At 43.5% G+C, this 19,131-nt stretch overlaps 1 protein-coding gene across 3 annotated transcripts; it reads left to right on the top strand.

Moving 5' to 3' along the window:
* Positions 1 to 2,617: 2,617 nt before the first annotated feature.
* SMPD4 (sphingomyelin phosphodiesterase 4) lies at positions 2,618 to 19,068 on the top strand. 3 transcript variants are annotated; one of them, XM_079322795.1, is made up of 20 exons: positions 2,618 to 2,800; positions 3,575 to 3,752; positions 4,001 to 4,087; positions 4,683 to 4,825; positions 4,959 to 5,034; positions 5,874 to 5,982; positions 6,600 to 6,652; positions 7,153 to 7,304; positions 7,640 to 7,772; positions 8,386 to 8,457; positions 11,827 to 11,916; positions 14,179 to 14,324; positions 14,760 to 14,850; positions 15,102 to 15,202; positions 15,492 to 15,655; positions 16,296 to 16,501; positions 16,956 to 17,189; positions 17,809 to 17,940; positions 18,080 to 18,208; positions 18,691 to 19,068. In XM_079322795.1, exons 2-20 carry the CDS (start codon positions 3,636 to 3,638, stop codon positions 19,015 to 19,017), a joined length of 2,562 nt encoding a protein of 853 aa, XP_079178921.1. In that variant the 5' UTR covers positions 2,618 to 2,800; positions 3,575 to 3,635; the 3' UTR covers positions 19,018 to 19,068. The 3 variants fall into 3 exon arrangements, with proteins under 3 accessions (XP_079178921.1, XP_079178922.1, XP_079178923.1); XM_079322796.1 differs by lacking the exon at positions 11,827 to 11,916; XM_079322797.1 differs by lacking the exon at positions 11,827 to 11,916 and having other exon boundaries at positions 2,671 to 2,800; positions 3,566 to 3,752.
* Positions 19,069 to 19,131: the final 63 nt, after the last annotated feature.

Below are 19,131 nucleotides of genomic sequence, written 5' to 3'. Positions count from 1 at the left end.
CATACAATATCTTAAGCAATCTCTGCCTGCAGAAACCAGGCAAAAATACCAGAAATTTGTAGAAATCATTAGGAAAAATGGCAATGGAAGCCCAAAGAGCTGCACACTCAACTGGGTGGAGATGTGGATGCCTCATCCTGCAATTGTTCAGTGCTGCTGACATTCCCTTCACTGGAGAAGCCATCTCATGCACTGGGGAGTGAATGTTTTCTCAGAATACACATGAAGTCTCATCTCCAACCATGTGGAACTCTGACTGAGAGCTCAGCAGGCCTGTGCACGTCAGGAACAGGATAAAGTTGATGTCTGCATGAGCTGAACAGCTTTGGAGACTGAAGTTACTTTGGTTGGGCTAGAAGCATAATGACAAATAATGGCAAAATTCCCCTTTCTCCTCACCTGTATAAATCCAGGCCTTGTTCCAGATGGTTTCTCATGAACTGGTAGTCTGGTTTTGTTCCCATCACAGCTGAACAGAATGGATGTTTTCTAATCATTTCACCCATCCCTGACATATCAACACCCAAACAGCCCTCCAGCCAAAAGAAAACATTTGACAGATCTCCACTATTAAAACACTGTAACCTGTACTTACAGGAAGAGATTAATTTAAGTCTGCAAAAACAACAAGGTCTGACTATGTTATCAAATGCCTCTGCTGTTTCTCTAAATCAAATTATTTCTAATTTGTCTTGTCCTTTCATTAATCAATGTAATCAGGTTAAAGTTGCAGTCATGTATTCCCAGCTTGGATTTTTTTGCTGCATCTGAGACTTCAAGAGAAGCTGGAGTGTCCCAAAGCTTCTGTTTCTCCCTCTGATATCCATCACCTCTATAAAAGATGGCATCTCTCACTACAAACACCACTTAATTTTAAAGGGGAAAAGCCACTTCCTAAAGTCTTGATGTAACACTCCTGAATCCAAAATTCCCATCAATGCCTGTGGATGGATGCCCCATATGAATTAATTCAAAGGGTTTTAGTGCTGCTTTCAGGAAAAAAAGGCTGTGTGAGCTCCAGAGCCAGCACTGTGAGCAGCAGAACCTCACAGTCTGGTTCTCTGCTTGTCCCAAATGTTTAACACGAGCATTAGTAACAGTGCAAGCTGGCATTGGAAGATTTAGAGACTCTCTTTTCCTCATGGATTTTCTGGTAACTGGGTGTTGTATTAACTCAATCTTCTATGCACAAATTGATTCATTCATCTTCATGACAACTACATTAACTTAATTACCTTGTAGAGTTTGATTGATGCTCTGGTGATTACACCAAGGTGAAAAAATGTGAGGCTACCTAGGAGAGCTCTTGGTATGGCTGGTTAGTCAATTCTCTGCCTGTCAGACACCTCTGACAATGAATGATAAAAACATAAAACAAGCCCCAAAACATGGAATCCATACTTACTGAAAATAGCTCAGCCTCCAACTCCCTCAGAAATACTTCTCTCAGGAAAAACATACCAACAACAGAAAAAAAGCCTTTCTTGTTGCTGTGGCTTAAAGGCAGCTAAAATTTGGGAGGAAGGAAAAAGGGAACGTAGGTAAGTGGCACATCACAGGAAACCTAGGTGAGGTGACTTTTCTGGACTTTGGTCTTTGCATCTGCAAAATAGGGGGAAAAAATAAATGTACAATCTTGATATATACATGTGAAAAGGCTCTATGTAAGAGGGATAATGAACCTATACCATCGATCTCAGCAGGCTCCAGAGCACACCAAATTCTTATTCCACAGTTCTCAGCAGTTCCATTAGTTCTTAAAATAATTTGATACATTTCCTTCATGCAGCTATTTGTTCGAGCAGGCATCACTGAGCCATCCCCACTGAGCACCTCCAGTGTTGTGCTGCCACATATTCACCCACATTCTATCTCCAATCCTATCACCCACTGAAAATACACCGGGTATACTGTTTCCTTAACTCCTGGCACTCACACATATAACTTTTACAGCCAAATAAACACATCGCACAATCTTTGCCAGCAGCTTTTTCAGGAGCTAAAGCAGCTCGTTATCCCCACCTGGAGGACGGAGCGACCCCTCAAGCACCGGGATTTGTAAAACACGGCAGGAATCAGGAATCTCCCCCAAGGACACACACAGGAGTGTGCATCACATCAGCACAGCACACGCACACGACAGGAATGTCGCATATGTCTTTACCAAAAAGCCGTAGATCTGCTGGTAGATAGGGTTAACACTAAGAGAAACAACGGGATGGATTCCACTGACTGATGAGTGGGAAAAGAGATTTGTCTTTACAAACAAACTGTAGGTTTGCTGATAAATGAAATTGGATATTGGAAGATGAAAGAAGCAATGGGGGAAACTATGAATTGTATAAGAATTAAAAATTCAAAGGGAAGGTTGTACATTAGAGGGGAATCTCAGGTGTCAGGTGTTCTGGGAAGTCTGTGCCTCTCAAGTACCTCAGCCAGTGGGGAAAGAGAGAGGGAAATTAGGATAAAAAGGAGGCTGCATCCCATTTGAGAGATCCCAGGGGAATGCCCCATGGCCTCTCCCTGTATTCGAATAAAGCAAAAAGGACTCCTCTGTCTCCTTTTCGGACATAAACCTCTGGTGTTTGTGGATTAATTTTCCTGGCACACATGTGCACTGTAATTTGGACAGAATTGTCCTTTCGAGCACTCAGGAGGTGTGTGCTTTAATTAATTAATTAATTAACACCGCTGTTAATTTGCTCACACGGTGCTCATCCCACACCAGGATCAGTGAAGAATGGCCTCGCCTGCCCCACCGAGCTGCTGTGGGCGGCTGGCTCTGCCCCGGGCACCGCGGGTGTTTAATCCTTGTCTGGTACAGCTGCCGAAACACCACCGGAGCCCCAAACGCGGGCTGTGGCACCGCGGGGAACCACAGGGCTGGGCAGTCACCAACAGCATGGAATGGAACAGGAGTGACGGGATTGTTTGAACAGGATTCCGCACCAGGACAGGCCGTGTGCCCGGCTGGGGGCTGAGGCTGGAGAGCAGCGGTGGGTCCTGGCAGGATGGTGCGAGCCCCATGGCCCTGCAGCCTGGAGGGACAGCGTGTCCCGGGGACATCAGGGCCAGCAGGGCAACGGAGGGCATGGTCCCGCTCTGCTCTGCGCTGGGGCAGCCTCACCTGGAATACTGCGTGCAGTTTGGGGCACCACAGTATAAAAAAGACATTATGTTATCGGGGAGACACGAGGATGGGGAGAGGTCTGGAGGGGAAGCTTACGAGGAGCGGCTGAGGGCACTTCGTTCACCTTGGAGAAGGCTGAGGGCAGACCTCACTGCTGTCCTCAACATCCTCACGAGGTGTGCAGGGCAGGCACTGCTCTCATCTCCGGTGACCATGGACAGAACGTGGAGAGGGCACAATGATGAGTCAGGGGAGGTTTAGGCAAAAGATTCTTCCCACAGAGGGTGTGTGAGCACTGGAAGAGGTTCCCAGGGCAGCGCCCTTGAGCGCAAGGAGAGTTTGGGTACCGCTGTGAGGCAGGCACAGGCTGGGCTAGCTGCGGTGAGCTGTGCCCCGATGATCCTGTGGGAGGTTCGCAGCTCCGCCATCCCGCAGCTCCGCCAGGCGCCGGGCACCGCGGGCCCTGCCCTCCCTCAGCGCGGGGCGTCTCCATGGCAACGCCGTCATGACGTCATCCGCGCGCGCCGTGGCGCAGAAGGGGCGCGCGGGCGCGCGGCGGGCGCTGAGGGCCGGGAGCGGAGCCATGGCGGGGCCGCACCTGCAGCAGCCCAGCTTCCTGCTGGTGGGTGCGAGCGCAGCCTCCTCCTGCCTCGGGAACGGCCGCGCTGAGGCGGGGCGAGCCCGCGGGGACGGAGCGGAACGGGCGGGCGGTGTGGCGGTGCACGGGCGCTCTCCCTGTGAGGGCAGCCGGGGGTCGGCCCGGCAGCCGCCGGAGCAGCGGCGCTAGGGGGGATTTTCGTTCGTCGTGGCCGCGGTAAGTGCTGTCCTGCCCGGCAGCCGTGATCGGGTTTCCCTTGTGGTTTGTCCCAGGCCACGCTGAAGGCGGATTGTGTCAACAAACCCTTTGCGCAGAGGTGCCACGATCTGGAGACGGTCATCGAGGAGCTGCCTGCCAAGGTGAGCTGTCTCGGCTTGGCAGGTTTCAGGGGAGCTGTTTTTTTATATTAGTGTTACCTTTGTCTTATGAAGACAAACTGTATGAACTGGGCTGCCCAGGGAGCTGATGGAGCCACTGGAGCTGTTCAGGGATGTGGCACTCAGTGCCATGGTCTGCTTGACACGGTGGGGTTTGGTCACAGGATGGAGTCGATCTCAGCTCTTTTCCAACTTAACTGATTCTGTGATTCTGAATTTTGGCGGCCTCCAGTGAAACAGTGGGTTTTGAGAACTAAGAACCTTTTCTAGTCATTAAAGGAAGGGTTGTTTCATTTCCCTGTTCTTAATGAATACCTTTCAGCCTCAGTTTACAAAGAAAACTTTGTATTTAAAATATGACAAATAACTGCAAGTGATGAGCATTGTTGCAACTTCAGTAGGATCAGAAATCAGGACAGGTCTCTCAGAATATTTTGAATGGACAGTCTGCCCAGTGATAATCCAGAAACAGCCATAAATAAATGGCAGGCATATCTTTGTGTGTTCTAGTACATGCAGTAGAGATTGTCCAAGTGAGGAACTGCACATTAATTGTTGGTGTGTGTTTTCCCTGAAGGAGCTGCATGGCATCTTCCCATGGCTGGTGGAGAGCATTTTTGGCAGCCTGGATGGCATCATCGTGGGCTGGAATCTGCGCTGCTTGCAAGGAAGAACAAATCCTAATGAATATTCTGTGGCTTTGGATTTCCTGGATCCCAGGTAAACTCATTCATTTCAGCACAGATTAAGAAAGAATGGGTGGACAAATGACCATTGTGCAAACCCAAGCTCACAGAAGTGAGGCAGCAGAGGGTATTTACCATGGGATTCACTTTCTGGTGCTTGTTTGCAGTGGCCCAATGATGAAGCTGGTTTACAAACTCCAAGCAGAAGAATACAGATATGATTTCCCAGTCTCATATCTTCCAGTGAGTAACTGAATAGTTTGTAAGAAGGGAATGTAGTTGTTGTTGCAGCTATTTGACCTTTGCATGCACTTTATACCTACATTTCTGTATAGGCCAAGGTGTAGCCTCAGTGCTCCAGGGTTAGAGCAGACCCATTTCTTGACATGGCTCCTGGAGGAGAGTTCCCAGCTATGAAATCTCTAGGAGATTGTGGTTCTCAGCAGCTGGATATGTGTGTTCAGCCAAGAAAACTGCACTGTGATTCTCACTCTGTCCCCAGAGAGGGTTGGGTGGTTATTATTTGCAGGGCTGACAGTGGGTTTCTGACCTTGTCACAGGGCAGTGCCTTCCCTGCCTGTGCTGTGTGCCTGTGTGTTTGAAATCTGACTGCTATCCTGGATGTGAAGTGTCACATTTCCAACAAAAGTGTTCATCTGCAGAATTGTGTTTCACTGTATTTCTTCTACTGCTACCACCTACATGTGATCTAGAAATTGGTTCAGATAGTCCTACAGTTTTGAACAAGAGGAAACCTCATTTAAATGAGTGATTGCTGGTCCACAGCTCAATTACCTGGACAAAACCAGCAGCCAAACTCCAATACTCTGCTGCTCCCACTTCAATTGGAAAAGTCTCAGTGAAGGCTTTTAAAAAATACTAAATACTCCTTTTCAGAGAGAAAGTTGGGAGTTTTCTAAAGACCCTGCATTTGAACACAGAACTACTGCAATGCAATAAAATCCCATTGAGCTGAATGTAGAGCTCATCCCAGAATGCTGGAATGCAGAATCTCACTCTTGAAAACACACTTTGCAATATGCTGAGTGGCCAGATTAGTATTTCATTACTGTGTCTTTCAGGGCCCTGTGAAGGCTTCAATACAAGAGCAAGTTCTACCAGAATGTTCTTTATACCACAACAAAGTCCAGTTTCCTTCATCTGGTGGTTTAGGTTTGAATTTGGCTCTTAGTATCCTTTTAATCGTTGGGTATCTTTTTTTTTTTTTTTTTTTTTTTTTGATATCTAAAACTGAGAGGTCATGGCTGTTTCTGTTCTACATGTATTGTGTATGTGGGGTAAATCATGGTCATGCTGAAGAGTTTGGGCTGATTAGAAATGTTTAGATTACAATTTAGAATAAATATGTCCTCTTATAAACCCTTGTTAGAGGAATTTCTGGCCTTAGTCAAGTCAACAACAAAATTCCCATTGTTTCTCAGTAGAGCCTGTGTTCCACAATTTCTGTTTTTGTAACTACTTGTAGTTTATGCAATATGGTAGGAAAAGGGCATGTTCACATTGCAGCTAGAGTACTTTTGGAAGCAGTGTAGCTGTAGCTGTGCTGGTTTCAGTTTGTCATAAGTGCCAAGAGTAGCACAAACACACTTTGTCACACAGGGAACACCTCAATTACCAATGTTTCAGTCAGCTGGAAAGCAAGAAGCCAAGGCTGAATTTGCTCAGAAGCTCTAGCAAGGTACTTTGCAATGGACAAAGTACAAATGTAGTGTCTATTCAGCATCTTCCAGTGTCACACAGCTTTACCTGTTTTTTTTATTATGTGATCCTTAATTCTGTTTTTCCAGATCCATTTGAATATTACATGTTTTACTTTGCAATTAGTTTGATTACACAGAAGGTAAGTACCTTTCACATTTTTTCCCTTAAAGTAGTACTGGTTTTTCTCCATAATGTTCTAAGAGCCTGATGGGGTGCTGTGTAGCTAAATTAACAGCAGTTTCATCTGTTCTGCTGGAATTTGTTATTGCTTTGGTTTCACTTGGTGATCCAAGGCTGGATAATAAACAAAATACCACCTTGAATACACCAGTAAGCAGTCTCATGCCAGCAAGGAGCAGGCAATGGGTTCTAAATAGTTTCTCTCCCCCTTTATCTAGTGAAGATTTCTCTTCAGTCAGAATCTGGCTGTTGTTCCCTCTCTTCTGCTTGGTTACAGTCATTGCTGCAGCAGCACTTCTCTTACAGCTCATTTACCTTTGCTCCAAGGGGTCTTTGCTGCCAGTTCACAGTTTTAGCCACTGGGCTCCTGCTTTTTTATGCTAAGGGGGTCTGGTGCCACTCCCCAGCACTGATTTAAAGCAGCAGTGTTTAACCAGGTGCATCCTGTGTGTGTTACAGAACTCACCTGCCACCCATCACGTCAGCCCTTCCAACAGTGCTTATTTCATCCTGGTGGACACATACCTCAAGTGTTTCCTGCCCACAGAAGGAAGTGTTCTTCCCCCACCTTCTTCAAATCCTGGGGGAGCCATCCCTTCCCCTACTCCCAGGTAATGGCTCCAGTGTCAAGGGCAATTTTTGGAAACAGTGCAGACTAAATATGGTTTGTTGGAACAAAGTCAAACAAGTAGAAAACACCTCCACACTTCTATGTGTATGTACTTGTTCCACAGGAGCAGTGATGCACTGTTTATTTTAGTTATAGTAGAAATGATTGGTAATTACAGGAAGTTGCAGAAGTTTGAAATGTGTAGTGAATTATGCAGTTTGAAAGACTGCTTTAAGGCTTATACAATACTGATTGAAAGCAGTGATACATCCCTACACCCCCCTGTACTGCACCAAGCCTTCCTGACTTCCCTGTTTCCATGCATTTGTCTCCAAGGTCCCCAGCAGTGCCTTTCTCCTCCTATGGCATGCACCACACCAGCCTGCTGAAGAGGCACATTGCCCACCAGCCCTCTGTGAATGCTGACCCAGCCTCCCAGGAGATCTGGAGATCAGAAACACTGCTTCAGGTACACTGCAATTAAGGAAGAAACCACCCTGCAGCTTTTCTCTGCTCATTGAGGGATCTCCTCTTCTCAAAGCAGAGGCATTTAGGCCAGTTTGCTTTAGCTTGGTTTTGGAGTTGAGCAGAGCAGCTGTTGCTTCCTATTAATGCAACAAAGAACCACTGTGAAGCAGTTAAGTTGTAGCTTAGAGAGGCACTTAGTATCTTTTCTTAGACTGAGGATCTAACAACTGATCTCAGGTATTTGAGTATTTTTTCTGGAAAAGTTTCTGCATCTGATTTTCTTTTTTAAATCTTACACCAGTTTTATGCTCTATGCAAAGGCAAAGGTTAAACACAATCTAGTTGGTTTTGCTCATTGTCAAGGGAAGGCAAACAAAATCTGGATTTAGCAGATGTTCTGATGCTGTGCTTGATTGATTGATGCCTGGCAGGTGCTGAGAGTTTGTCATCTCAGCCATTGGCATGATAACTGAAACATCTGGAATAGGTGTTGTCTGTTTACCAGTACAGCTTGGTTTTCAAGCTGTATCCTGTGGTCTTCCTTATACTTGTCTTCTGACTGACAGTGTGGGATTATTACTCTTTCCTTAGCTGAGAAAATATTTGTTTTGCAGATCTTTGTTGAAATGTGGCTTCATCATTATTCACTGGAAATGTATCAGAAAATGCAATCTCCTCATGTCAAGGTAATAGTTTGTACTGCACTCATGAACATCACCTGGTGGTTGAGCTCTTACCTTGGGGTAAATCTATTCTGTGCAGAATTTTTTTATGTGTTGATCCAAAGGAAAGAAATAACTTAGCAGAGTATCTACATAAGTGTGCCAGAGTTGATAATCCAGTTTAAAAGAGTGTTGTGAATAAGTGTGTCATCCAAACTTGCCTTCATTGCAGAAGTTGTGTTAGTTTTGTTCTGGTTTTTGTTTCTTTTTTTTTTTTTTCAAGATGAGTTTGTGGGATGGTCACAACAATCTGAACATCATTATCAAAGTACTAATGATTGAGAAGATGTCACTATAAAACCATTGTGTTAAATCCCACTGGGGCAACATGACTGCTAAAAATAGCTGAAATTGATTTCCAGCAGAGTTAGCAACTGTTACTGAAATACCAATTAGTAATTTCTAACATCCATAACCATTTTTTAGCCTAAATCTAAATTTTAAAACAGAAAAATCTTACTAAACTGCCATTTTTATTGTTTCATGTTCCAAAATATGCTTTTCACCATAATGGTGTCAGAAGCAGTTCTGTAGCTACAGAATTTGGATTATCTGAGGAGCTCTTGCTCAGATAATACACTGTTGTAAGCAGTTTGTGGTGGCCTGTTCAGTAACAAACTACTGCATGTAAGAAGTAAGTAAGTGTTGGGGAGGCTAAGATTGAAGACATTATAAATGTAAAGGGAATTTGAAGGAGAAAATGTTGATCCTCTGAATTCCCTCTGGGTCTCAGTGGGACTTTCATAGAAGGGGAGAGAAATAATAAAAGCCACTCAGTATTTATTCCTGTGTGGAAGTGCAATAGGAGAGTTGATTGAAAAATTCTAATCCTTCACTCCACAGGATATGAAATAAAACACATTTATATTTTGCTAGGGAAAAACATTGGAGAGTTGAAATGGGATGGGTTTTGTCTTTTATACTCAAAGCTGAGGTCAAAGTGCAAACTCACTAATGTTGCAAAGTCTCCACTTGGGACTCCCAGCAGCATGGCTGTGCACCTGTGATGGAAAGGCTTTGCTTGAAGTACCTTTGGTCTGTCTGTCTGTCCAGTCTCTGTGCATCAAGCGCTGTGCTTAGGCCAGAAATGATGATTGCTTTAAACTTCTCTCCTCTGTTCACCCTCTGTATTTCAGATGCTCTCTTCTAGCACTAGGGAGCAGCAGTTGCAGACAATGACTCTCCACGTTATGGTGGAGTAGGGCCTAGGTAGAGCTTACAGTTCTCTGAAATCAGCACTTCAGGATCTTCCACAAGGTGTGTTGAGCCACAACTGAGGCCATAACTCCCTGATGGTATTTTAGTTTCATCTTTGATGGGCAGTAATCATGAACATGTAAAATAGGAACTCTTCCTTTTTGGGGGGGGTGGAACAGTGGAATGGGGGGACTGGAACTCCCCATGATATACATAAATGGATGAAGGATCTCTCCTGCAGGACTGAGGAAAGGTTCCAGATCAGCTGGGGGCAGGACTGTTCATTAGCCTGTGATGCTTAAACTGGACTTTGTAGACTGGGTGGGCTGATGGAGAACAATCTGCCTTGTAGTTCCTCAGATGAGGAAGTAGAACATCCAGAATTGTAAGTTCTGCTTTATCACAGAAACCCAAGATGTTATTCTTAAAATTATTGATAATTATGCAGGTTCATTGATTCCATTTAGCCTTCTGTGTGTATGGGAGGAAAGGTAGTTGGTGACCATTCAGTCCTGAGAGCTGTTTGACCATCAATGATTTGAAATGGCTGCATGTCTGTATTGGAAGGGTGGGATGAGGTTCTGCAGAACTTGCTCACTCTTTGTCCAGCAGCCAGATCTGTTTGCTTTCATGGGCCAAGACAGATAAGTAACTTTCTTGAGAAGCAGAATCATAGATTTTTCCTTAAACCTTGTTGATGTCATCACAGTCTTCCCTTTATAAATAGAAAACAGAATGAGAATGAATAGTCAAGAATTTCTTTTGAGAAGATACACATTATGACTTTGAGTTCTTTTTGGGTCTGCTGTGAACCTGAGGTTGCTATTTGCTATGCTGTCACTGTTTTCCCTTTCACTTCAACTATTTTCCAATTCTTTTGTCTGTTTGTTTTTTCTCTCTCTGATGATTTAGAGTCCAAGTGTGCAGCATCTTTTTTCCTATTCCCTTCTGCTGTTACCACAAGAAGCCCTTAAAAGGAAATAGTTTGATCAAACTTTATGTAATATTTGCTGACCTTCCAACGCCAGGTGTTCAGCCCCCAGAACTGCATGTGGAACACCCATTAAAATCCAGGGGGTTGCAGATTCCTGTGGCAGGCAGTCAGTTTGGAAGCAGACAATCTGCCCAAGCTCCTGGGGAGCCTGCAGTAACAATCCTGCCACTCTGAGGATGTGAAACCAAAAGCTGCCAAACGGGCAGTGGAGGAGATGGGGTAGAGGCTGTTTAAAGACAGCAGAGGTGTGATCTGGAGAGTTAGTTTAGATGCCTGACAACAGTCATTGGGGTCTGTGTAGTGTACATTTTTTGTTTTATGTTTTTTCATTAATTTCATACATGTGTGTCACTGTTGCTACAGTATCCTCTTCACTATCAGGCAGAAAATAATGGTCAGGTTGTTCCTTCAGGAAGGAATCTGGCTGGAGCTTGCAGAGACTTCAGTGTTATGGCAAGGTGCCTTTTGCATCAGCATGTAACATTGTGCTAGGTATGTCTTTGCCTTTTTAGATGTGTAATGTTTCCCTAATTGCAAAAGGGATTTCCTTTTCTGAGGAAATTCACAAAACCTGCAGCCTTCCCAAATGGCCTTTAAGTAGAGAGAAAACATAGGATTTCTCTGGAGAGGAAAGTCCAATTTGAGTTTCTTCTTCATGCAGACTGTGCTTCTCCAGCAGATCAGAAATAAATGACAAAATTTTCAAAATAGCTGTAAAAAAGCTTGCAGAATATTGTTCTCTTACTCCATTTTTAATGAAACATTGTATCAGCATATAAATCCCTGTTGCTGCAGTTCAATTCACTTCTGAAATGGAAAATTCATTTGGCAAAAGCTCCATATGCCCCACCTGTTATTATTCTGAGCACAGCAAAGAGAACAGCCTTCTTTGACACCTGCTCCCAGTTGTATTTCCAAGCTGCTAAAGGGTCAGAAATACAGTGAAATCAATTTACTGAGACCAGAAAAAAGAGGATACTGTGGCTGCAGTTGTTATTGTGATATGTTGTCCCTGACTGTATTTGTGATGTTCATTTTTCCCCCCACCCTTCTTCCTTGGGCTCATTCTCACTTTTTTTTTTCTCTTGCTCTCTTCTCTCCTTTTTTCCCTCCCCCCTTCCTTTTTGTTTCTGTTGTCTCAGCTGGAGGTTCTCCACTACCGACTCAGTATCTCCAGTAAACACCACGGTAGTCCTGCCCAATCCAGCTACCAGGCCCTCCACGCATACCAAGTATTACCATCTTTTCATTTTGTTTCCTTTTTAAAAATCTTGTTCCATCATATAATCTGCCAAGTGTATTGGTGCTGGCTGTACAGCAGCTTCTTCTGCCAAGGTGTGGTTTTGTAATTTGAAATTCACCAAATTGTTCAGTCAACACACATCCTGAGAGATATTAGCAAAGGTCATGGAGATGAGTTAAACTCTAGCATGTTATGAGGACTAATTGGAAACTCTGTTTCTAGAGATGCATTCTTGCAATGTAAGAGTTCCCAGCTATGCTGTTTTTTGGCACCAAAGCTGTCTTCACCACTGGCAGATTTCTGCCTCTCACACAGTAGTCATTTAAGCAAACCTTGCGTGGAAGAAAAGATCAGAATTTGCATGGCTCTCACCCAGATTAAGGTAGGTAACATCTGGGGGTTTTTAGCCAAGGAAATGTCATTGGATAATACTAAATTTGTGGTGGCAATGTCAACTTGACTGTCCACTTTTGCAAAAGCACAAGTGGTACATTTGCAGATTGTTCAGGAAATGTGCATGCAAAAACATTCCTGTTGGAACAGATTGCTGATTCCTCTTTCCCTACTTCAGCCCTTTATTCATTGGGTCTTCATTTTGGGCATGGGGAGGGCTAAGCTCTGTACTATAAAACTCTTTAGCATTACATGGCATTTCCCTGCTCTTTAATCTTTTTTTTTGTGGTTTTTTTTTTTCAATTAAGTGCTATGATATCTCAAGGTGCCATTTAGAAAGGAACACAGAAAGTATTACTTTAAATCTACCTTACTGTTACATTTATTTAATTACTGTGTTAAGAATTAAGAATGGTGTACATCCATCCTGGAAGAAAAGGTTTGACAACAAAAACACTTGTGGGGGAAAGTAGTTTTTAAACCAGTGGCATTCATAAGGGTGATCCAGGCTAAGAGGAAATTGTAAGAACTATTATGTGGAAGAACTACTAACATCATCCAAAGTGATGCATTGAAATAGGGTGGTTTTGTAAATTCCAAAGGTACCTTCAAGGGGGGCTTGGGATTTTTAAAATTGCACCCTTTGAAGGCCTGTAGCAGAGTACTCAGCCTCTCTAATTGCTGTGGAGATCCTGGTCCAGACTCCAAGGACCACACAACTTCCTGGAGTTCTGCCTTCTTGCATAAACTCATCAGGACTGTGGAAAACGTGCTGATACAAGTTAGAGGTGTCAAAAACAAACCCAGCCTTCATTGGAACTGGTAAAGGTTTATTTAGAGGAGTGTCAGGTCTGGCTGCACTACAGGACTGTGTCTGTCATGGAGCCTGGAGTCAATGTCACAGTGTATTCAAAATCTTAAAGAGTGTAGAAAGACATCTGCTCTGCCTCAGGCATTGCTGAGAAAGCACAGAAAGGCAGACAGACCCTCCCTCCCTGCCTCAAGCACTGGAACCTTCCTGCAGCTAATCCAATACACCTTTCCAGCACTTCCCATTATATTTGCAGCAGTAACTTACATTTTGTGTACATTGTTCTTCTGAACTTTTATGAAATAGAATACAAATCTCAAAATCTGCCTTCACTGGTGGATTGAGATTAGTTGATGGCAGTAGCAGAGGTGTTTGAGCTTTGGCTGCACATTCAGCAGCAGACCCACCCAGGAGAACCAGCAAGTCCTTGCCTTGTTCACCTCCCTTGCTCATTGGTAACATCACTGTGGCTCACCATCACTCCTTGTGCTGCTCCCACCCAGGCTACTTCTCCCCCTGAGGATGTTAGAACCAACAGGATCTTACAGGACTTGCAACAGTTCTAATTCTTACTGTAACTGTCCAGGATGATTCTCTCCTGTAAGGCTGATGAGTACCAGCATAGGAAGGAGAACTCAGTAAAACCAGCCATGAGAATAAACAAAGGACCTGCTGTGCTTCTGCAGCAATGAACTTACAGCCATAATGAAAGGCTGAATATTCTTTTTTCAGAAAGGGGTAAGTCAAAATCTACAAGTTATTCTGTTCTTTAAAGCCAGCCCAAAATTCAGTGCATTACAGTACTGTAGATAACTTTTCTTACAATTAAAATATGCTGCTGTTTCTTAGTGATCTGATGGCAGAAGATTGGTGCAGCTTGTCCTGGGGAGCAAGCCTGTCCAAAATCAGGTGGCACCAAACTATGGTGAAGAACCTAGAAGGAAGAGAGCATTTCCTGTATTTCAATCTGACAGTATGATTTTCCTGAATTCCTGGACATTTAGCAAATGACACTCATTAGTTGCCTCTGTTTTGCTTTGAATCTAGGAGTCATTCAAGCCCACTGAAGAGCATGTGCTGGTGGTAAGACTGCTTGTGAAACATCTGCATGCTTTCAGCAACAGCCTGAAACCAGAGCCTCTCTCCCCTTCAGCCCACTCCCACACAGCCAGCCCACTGGAGGAGTTTAAAAGGTTGGTCCACAAGCATGTCTCTGAAATGTACAGAAGTGAAAAGCTGAGCTTTTTCCATGAAAATCTGGAATTATGCTGTTTTGATGCTAAATACAGAAGTACATTATTAGAAGTACACGAGAGCTAATGGATTGTGTTTCTCACACCCTCTGAGGGAGGGCAGCTTCAGCAGCAGCTATTGCACTAGTCCATAGAGAAAAGAAAATGCTACCAGAGGATTCTGGCCAAGGTTAATTTAGTATTTGATATTTATTAATTTGAGTTGAAATTCAATGGCTTGAAGTAGTTTCAGATAAAAAAACCCAAATTTTGCTCAGTTTTTTCTCTGTTTGCATTTATGAAAGTGTGTTGGGTTGTTGGTTGGTAGGGTTGGGTGTTTTGTTTTTAAAATTGCTGCCAGTTAATCCATGTCACTGTCTTTGAATCTTCTTGCAGGGTTGTGATTCCTCGCTTTGTCCAGGAGAAGCTTTATATCTTTCTGCAGCACTGTTTTGGCCACTGGCCTCTGGATGCCTCTTTCAGAGCAGTATGTACCTGCTTCTACACCTAAGTCTGTACTCCACAGAACTAGTTATTAATTACTAGAACTAGTTATTAGAACTAGTTTTTAGTTATTGCTGTTCAGCAATGGTCTTTACATCTCTCTTTCCTGGATCAGCAGAATTCTTCCTTTAACAAATAAAAATATTAACAAAAAACCCTTCCTGCCTTCCTTTCTAGAAAGGTGTTGGCACTCGTGGGTTTGTGTTTGTGACACTCATGTGTGATTTTGTGTAGGTCCTTGAGATGTGGCTGAGTTACCTGCAGCCCTGGAGGTACGCGCCCGAAAAGCCGCCGCAGAGCACCGAGCCTTTGCCTCGCAGCGTCTCGGACAAGTGGTGAGGAGGGGAGCAGCTGGGACTCATCTGAGCCAAAGCTCAAGGAGAGCCTGAGTAAAACAGCAGGATTTTAGGAATTGTGCACCAATCTGATTAAATTTCTATACAAGATTAGAGAATGATTTCTTAGAACACCAGTTTTTGTTTGAGAGTATTTTTTTGTCTCAATGTAAATTGACCATCTTCCCAGAGACAGTATAAAACATTCCCTTAGTGGCTTATTTGGTAGAAGACAAAATAACAGTTCTGTAAATAGCTGTACTCACAAATCCTGTGCTTGCTTTGACAGGGCTGCCTTCATTCAAGAAAACCTGCTCATGTACACCAAGCTGTTTGTGGGATTTCTGAACAGAGCTCTTCGAACAGACTTGGTCAGTCCAAAAAACGCCCTCATGGTGTTCCGAGTAGCCAAGGTCTTTGCTCAGCCCAATCTAGCTGAAATGATCCTGAAAGGTAAAAGGATATTTAGACATCTTGTGTTGTCCTGTCCCAACCTTTCTCCACTGTAGTTAGATCTCATCTCAGAAGCACTGAGGTGAATGGACTTCTCTGCCATTTTTCATGCTGTTTCAGCATTCAAAAGTCTGTCTTGACTAATGTTTGTCAGTAGATTTAATTAGTCTATAGTTCTCTTCTAATCACCACAGATTGCATTCCACAATTTTTCTTTAAAGAACCCACTTACAATTGTCAGTTTTTGTTACACTTGTATTATTCATTATATACTTCAAGATTTAAACTGTTTATATCTCGAGAAGTCTATGCTTAGTAAAAGTCATGCATGCATTTCAGGATAATTAGGGTGTAGTGAATTTGAGAGTGGTGACATTTGACAAGTACCAATGTCTGAAGTATGTTTCTCCACTGTCTTTTGTTGAAAAATGTTGCAAACTTACAATGCTGCTTTGTGTGGTCTGCATTAAATACACACTGACATTTTCTGCTCTGGGCAGAGAAGGAGGAAATAATGAGCAGTGATTAAGGTCTCCTTCCCCTTGGAACTCTCTCTAAATAAAGTTGCCCAGCAGAATTAAGGCTTCCCCAGCAAGACCAGTATTATGTATCCATATTCACTGCTTTTTTCAAATTCTAGGAGAACAATTATTCCTGGAGCCAGAACTTGTTATTCCCCACCGTCAACACCGACTTTTTATGAGCCCCACTCTTGGAGGGAGTTTTTTGTCATCCCGGTCTCCAGCTGTTACAGATGCTTCATTTAAGGTGAAGAGTCATGTTTACAGCCTGGAAGGACAGGACTTCCAGTATAAACAGATGTTTGGTGCAGAAGTCAGGAATTTGGTAAGCAACAAGCTCTTTGTCACCTGCCTTTCTACTGTGACAGATGTTTTCTCAGTGCTGAGCATCCATGTCAGAAACTAAGAGTGGAAAACTTCACACCCTGCATTACTGAATAATTTAGTTTGTTGACAGTGACTTCTGGATTCTGAGGCATCTCAGTCCAGCACAGCTGTAAAAATCTGCTTCTCTTTAATAAATAATAAGGTAACAGCTTGCTGCCTTGGAGCAGTGTATGGTATTTCCTCTCAAACATGCTTAGTGTGATCTTCTGATTGATCAGTGCCTACCAGCAAGTAACAGCTAACAGCACAAATCCATATGCATGAAGGGAGTGAGTTCACTGGCATTGCTCTCAAGGAGCTATCAGGGCTCAGTTTTATCCATGTATCCATATATACACTTAGTAGTCCTTTATCTTTGTCCCACACAACTTTTGTTTTGTTTTTTGTTTTAGGTGTTAAAACTGGCCCAGTTGATTTGTCAGGCACAGCAGACAGCTAAGTCCATATCAGACCATTCTGCAGAGACAATGGCCAGCCAGTCCTTCTTCTCCTGGTTTAGATTCACACCATCTGAGGTGAATGGTTCCTACACAGGCAATGACCTTGATGAGATTGGGCAGGACAGCATCAAAAAAACAGATGAATATTTAGAGAAGGCACTGGAATATTTGTGCCAGATCTTTAAGGTAAGTAACACCTTTCTAGGAACTTGTGCAGTGAGAGCAAGAGTCGGAATTCATCAAATGTACACCTGTGTCTCTTGTACTTTGTGGGATCCAGAGACCTTGCTAGTAAATTCTGCTAATAAATTCTGACATCTTCTCAACTTGACCTGCTTCAAAAACCCTTTTCAATATAGATGGAATTAGGTGTGCTGAATTTCTAAGTATCAAAACTATTTTAAGTGACCATTCTTTTGGACAGTATAATTTATACAAAACCTGTTTATACCAAACAGGCAATTTTGAAAACATTTTGAAATTTTTGAAAACAGTATCTTCTAAATGTAGAGCTGTAAAAATACAACTGCAGCTATGGATGAACTGTACAGAATTGCCCTGCTATTGATACTCCTTGGGAGCTAAGGGAGATACAAACCAGAGCACTTCTCCAGAATTGGACAAGCACAGACAAATCTGGAGAGGTTTGTCTCATTTTAATGTCTAACTGAGGGGCTATTAAGCAGTTCTTGGTATCTGAGCTGGCTCTCAAAGACTTCCAGTGCTAATGGGTTTAAGTGAGAAATAAATTAAATAGGGAGTGAATCAAACACCTGCTTTAGAATTTTGTGTTATTCTTGTGTAGCTGAGTGAAGCCCAGCTGACACAGATGATGATGAAGTGTGGGACAGCTCAAGATGAGAATGGAAAAAAACAGCTCCCAGACTGCATTGCCAGTGAGAATGGCCTCATCCTTACACCCCTGGGCAGGTACCAGGTGAGACACAAACGCTTCCATGTCACTACCTGCGCTGTTGTTGAGAAAACAAGTTTCCTTCCATGATGAAGAGAAATGCAGTTTCCCTGGGGCTGAGGTGCCAGTACAAGGTGTCTGAGGGGTTTCTTTCCCTTGCTAGATCATCAATGGGCTGCGCAGGTTTGAGCTGCAGTACCAGGGGGACACGGAGCTCCAGCCCATCCGCAGCTACGAGAGCGCCGCGCTGGTGCGGCTGCTGTTCCGCCTGTGCTCGCTGCTCAACCACAGGGTGAGCACAGCCCTGCCCCTCCTCTGCACCTGCCCCACCCACCTGCCCTTCTTCTTACCCCATCTCCTCACTCTGCTCTGGAGGGCCAGTTCCTGCTACTATGAGACCTGCTTCTCTTCCTATTCTATTCCAATTCTGTTCCATTCCATTCCATTCCAATTCTGTTCCATTCCATTCCAATTCTATGTATCCTTGCTGTATCCTTGCTCTATCCAGCTTTTCCTACACAAAACATTGTAAACATGATTTATTAGAAGACTCATGATTGATGAACAGAGGAGTAATATTAAGAATTAAATACTTCTAAATAAGAAAAGCAAATTCTTTTCTTAGGTATGAAAACACAAGGCAAGTCTGCACTAAGACAGTTCTGTTGATCCCCCATTTCCTATAATCCTCATTGTATAAATAAAGAAAATAATAAGTTACTTTATGACAGTATTTGCAGGATGATACTAACTTATAAATGCCTCTTCCCTCAGTTTGCTGATCAGATGGAAATGCTTTGCTCCAGGGAGGATTTTGTTGGCAGACTCTGTCGCTACCATCTGACCAACCCCCAGCTGGCCCAGAAAATCAGGTACAGCCCTGTGGTGAGGGACAGAACGAGCCACAACTGGGGCCCCAGGATCAGTCTGAGGTTTCTGGCCAGCTACAGGACTCTGATTTCTTTGCTGATGATCTACTTCTTTGCATCCTGGTTTCACATTGGGCCAGTTGGCTGCACCTTCATTATCCTAATTGGGTATTTTCTTTATGCTGTAATAATGACTTTTTTCTTTGAAGGATGGAAACCACATGAACACTAGTTTCCTCTTCCTGGCTTGTAAAAAATAAATGTTTTAAGGATGAGCCTGGGATTCCATGACTAAAATGTTTTAATTATATCAGATCTTCCTAAAATATTTTTAATACTGAAATTA

This window comes from Erithacus rubecula (genome assembly GCF_903797595.1).
Source record: "Erithacus rubecula genome assembly, chromosome: 19".
NCBI classification, from domain to species: domain Eukaryota; kingdom Metazoa; phylum Chordata; class Aves; order Passeriformes; family Muscicapidae; genus Erithacus; species Erithacus rubecula.
This window is presented reverse-complemented; position numbering and strand designations above follow the sequence as displayed.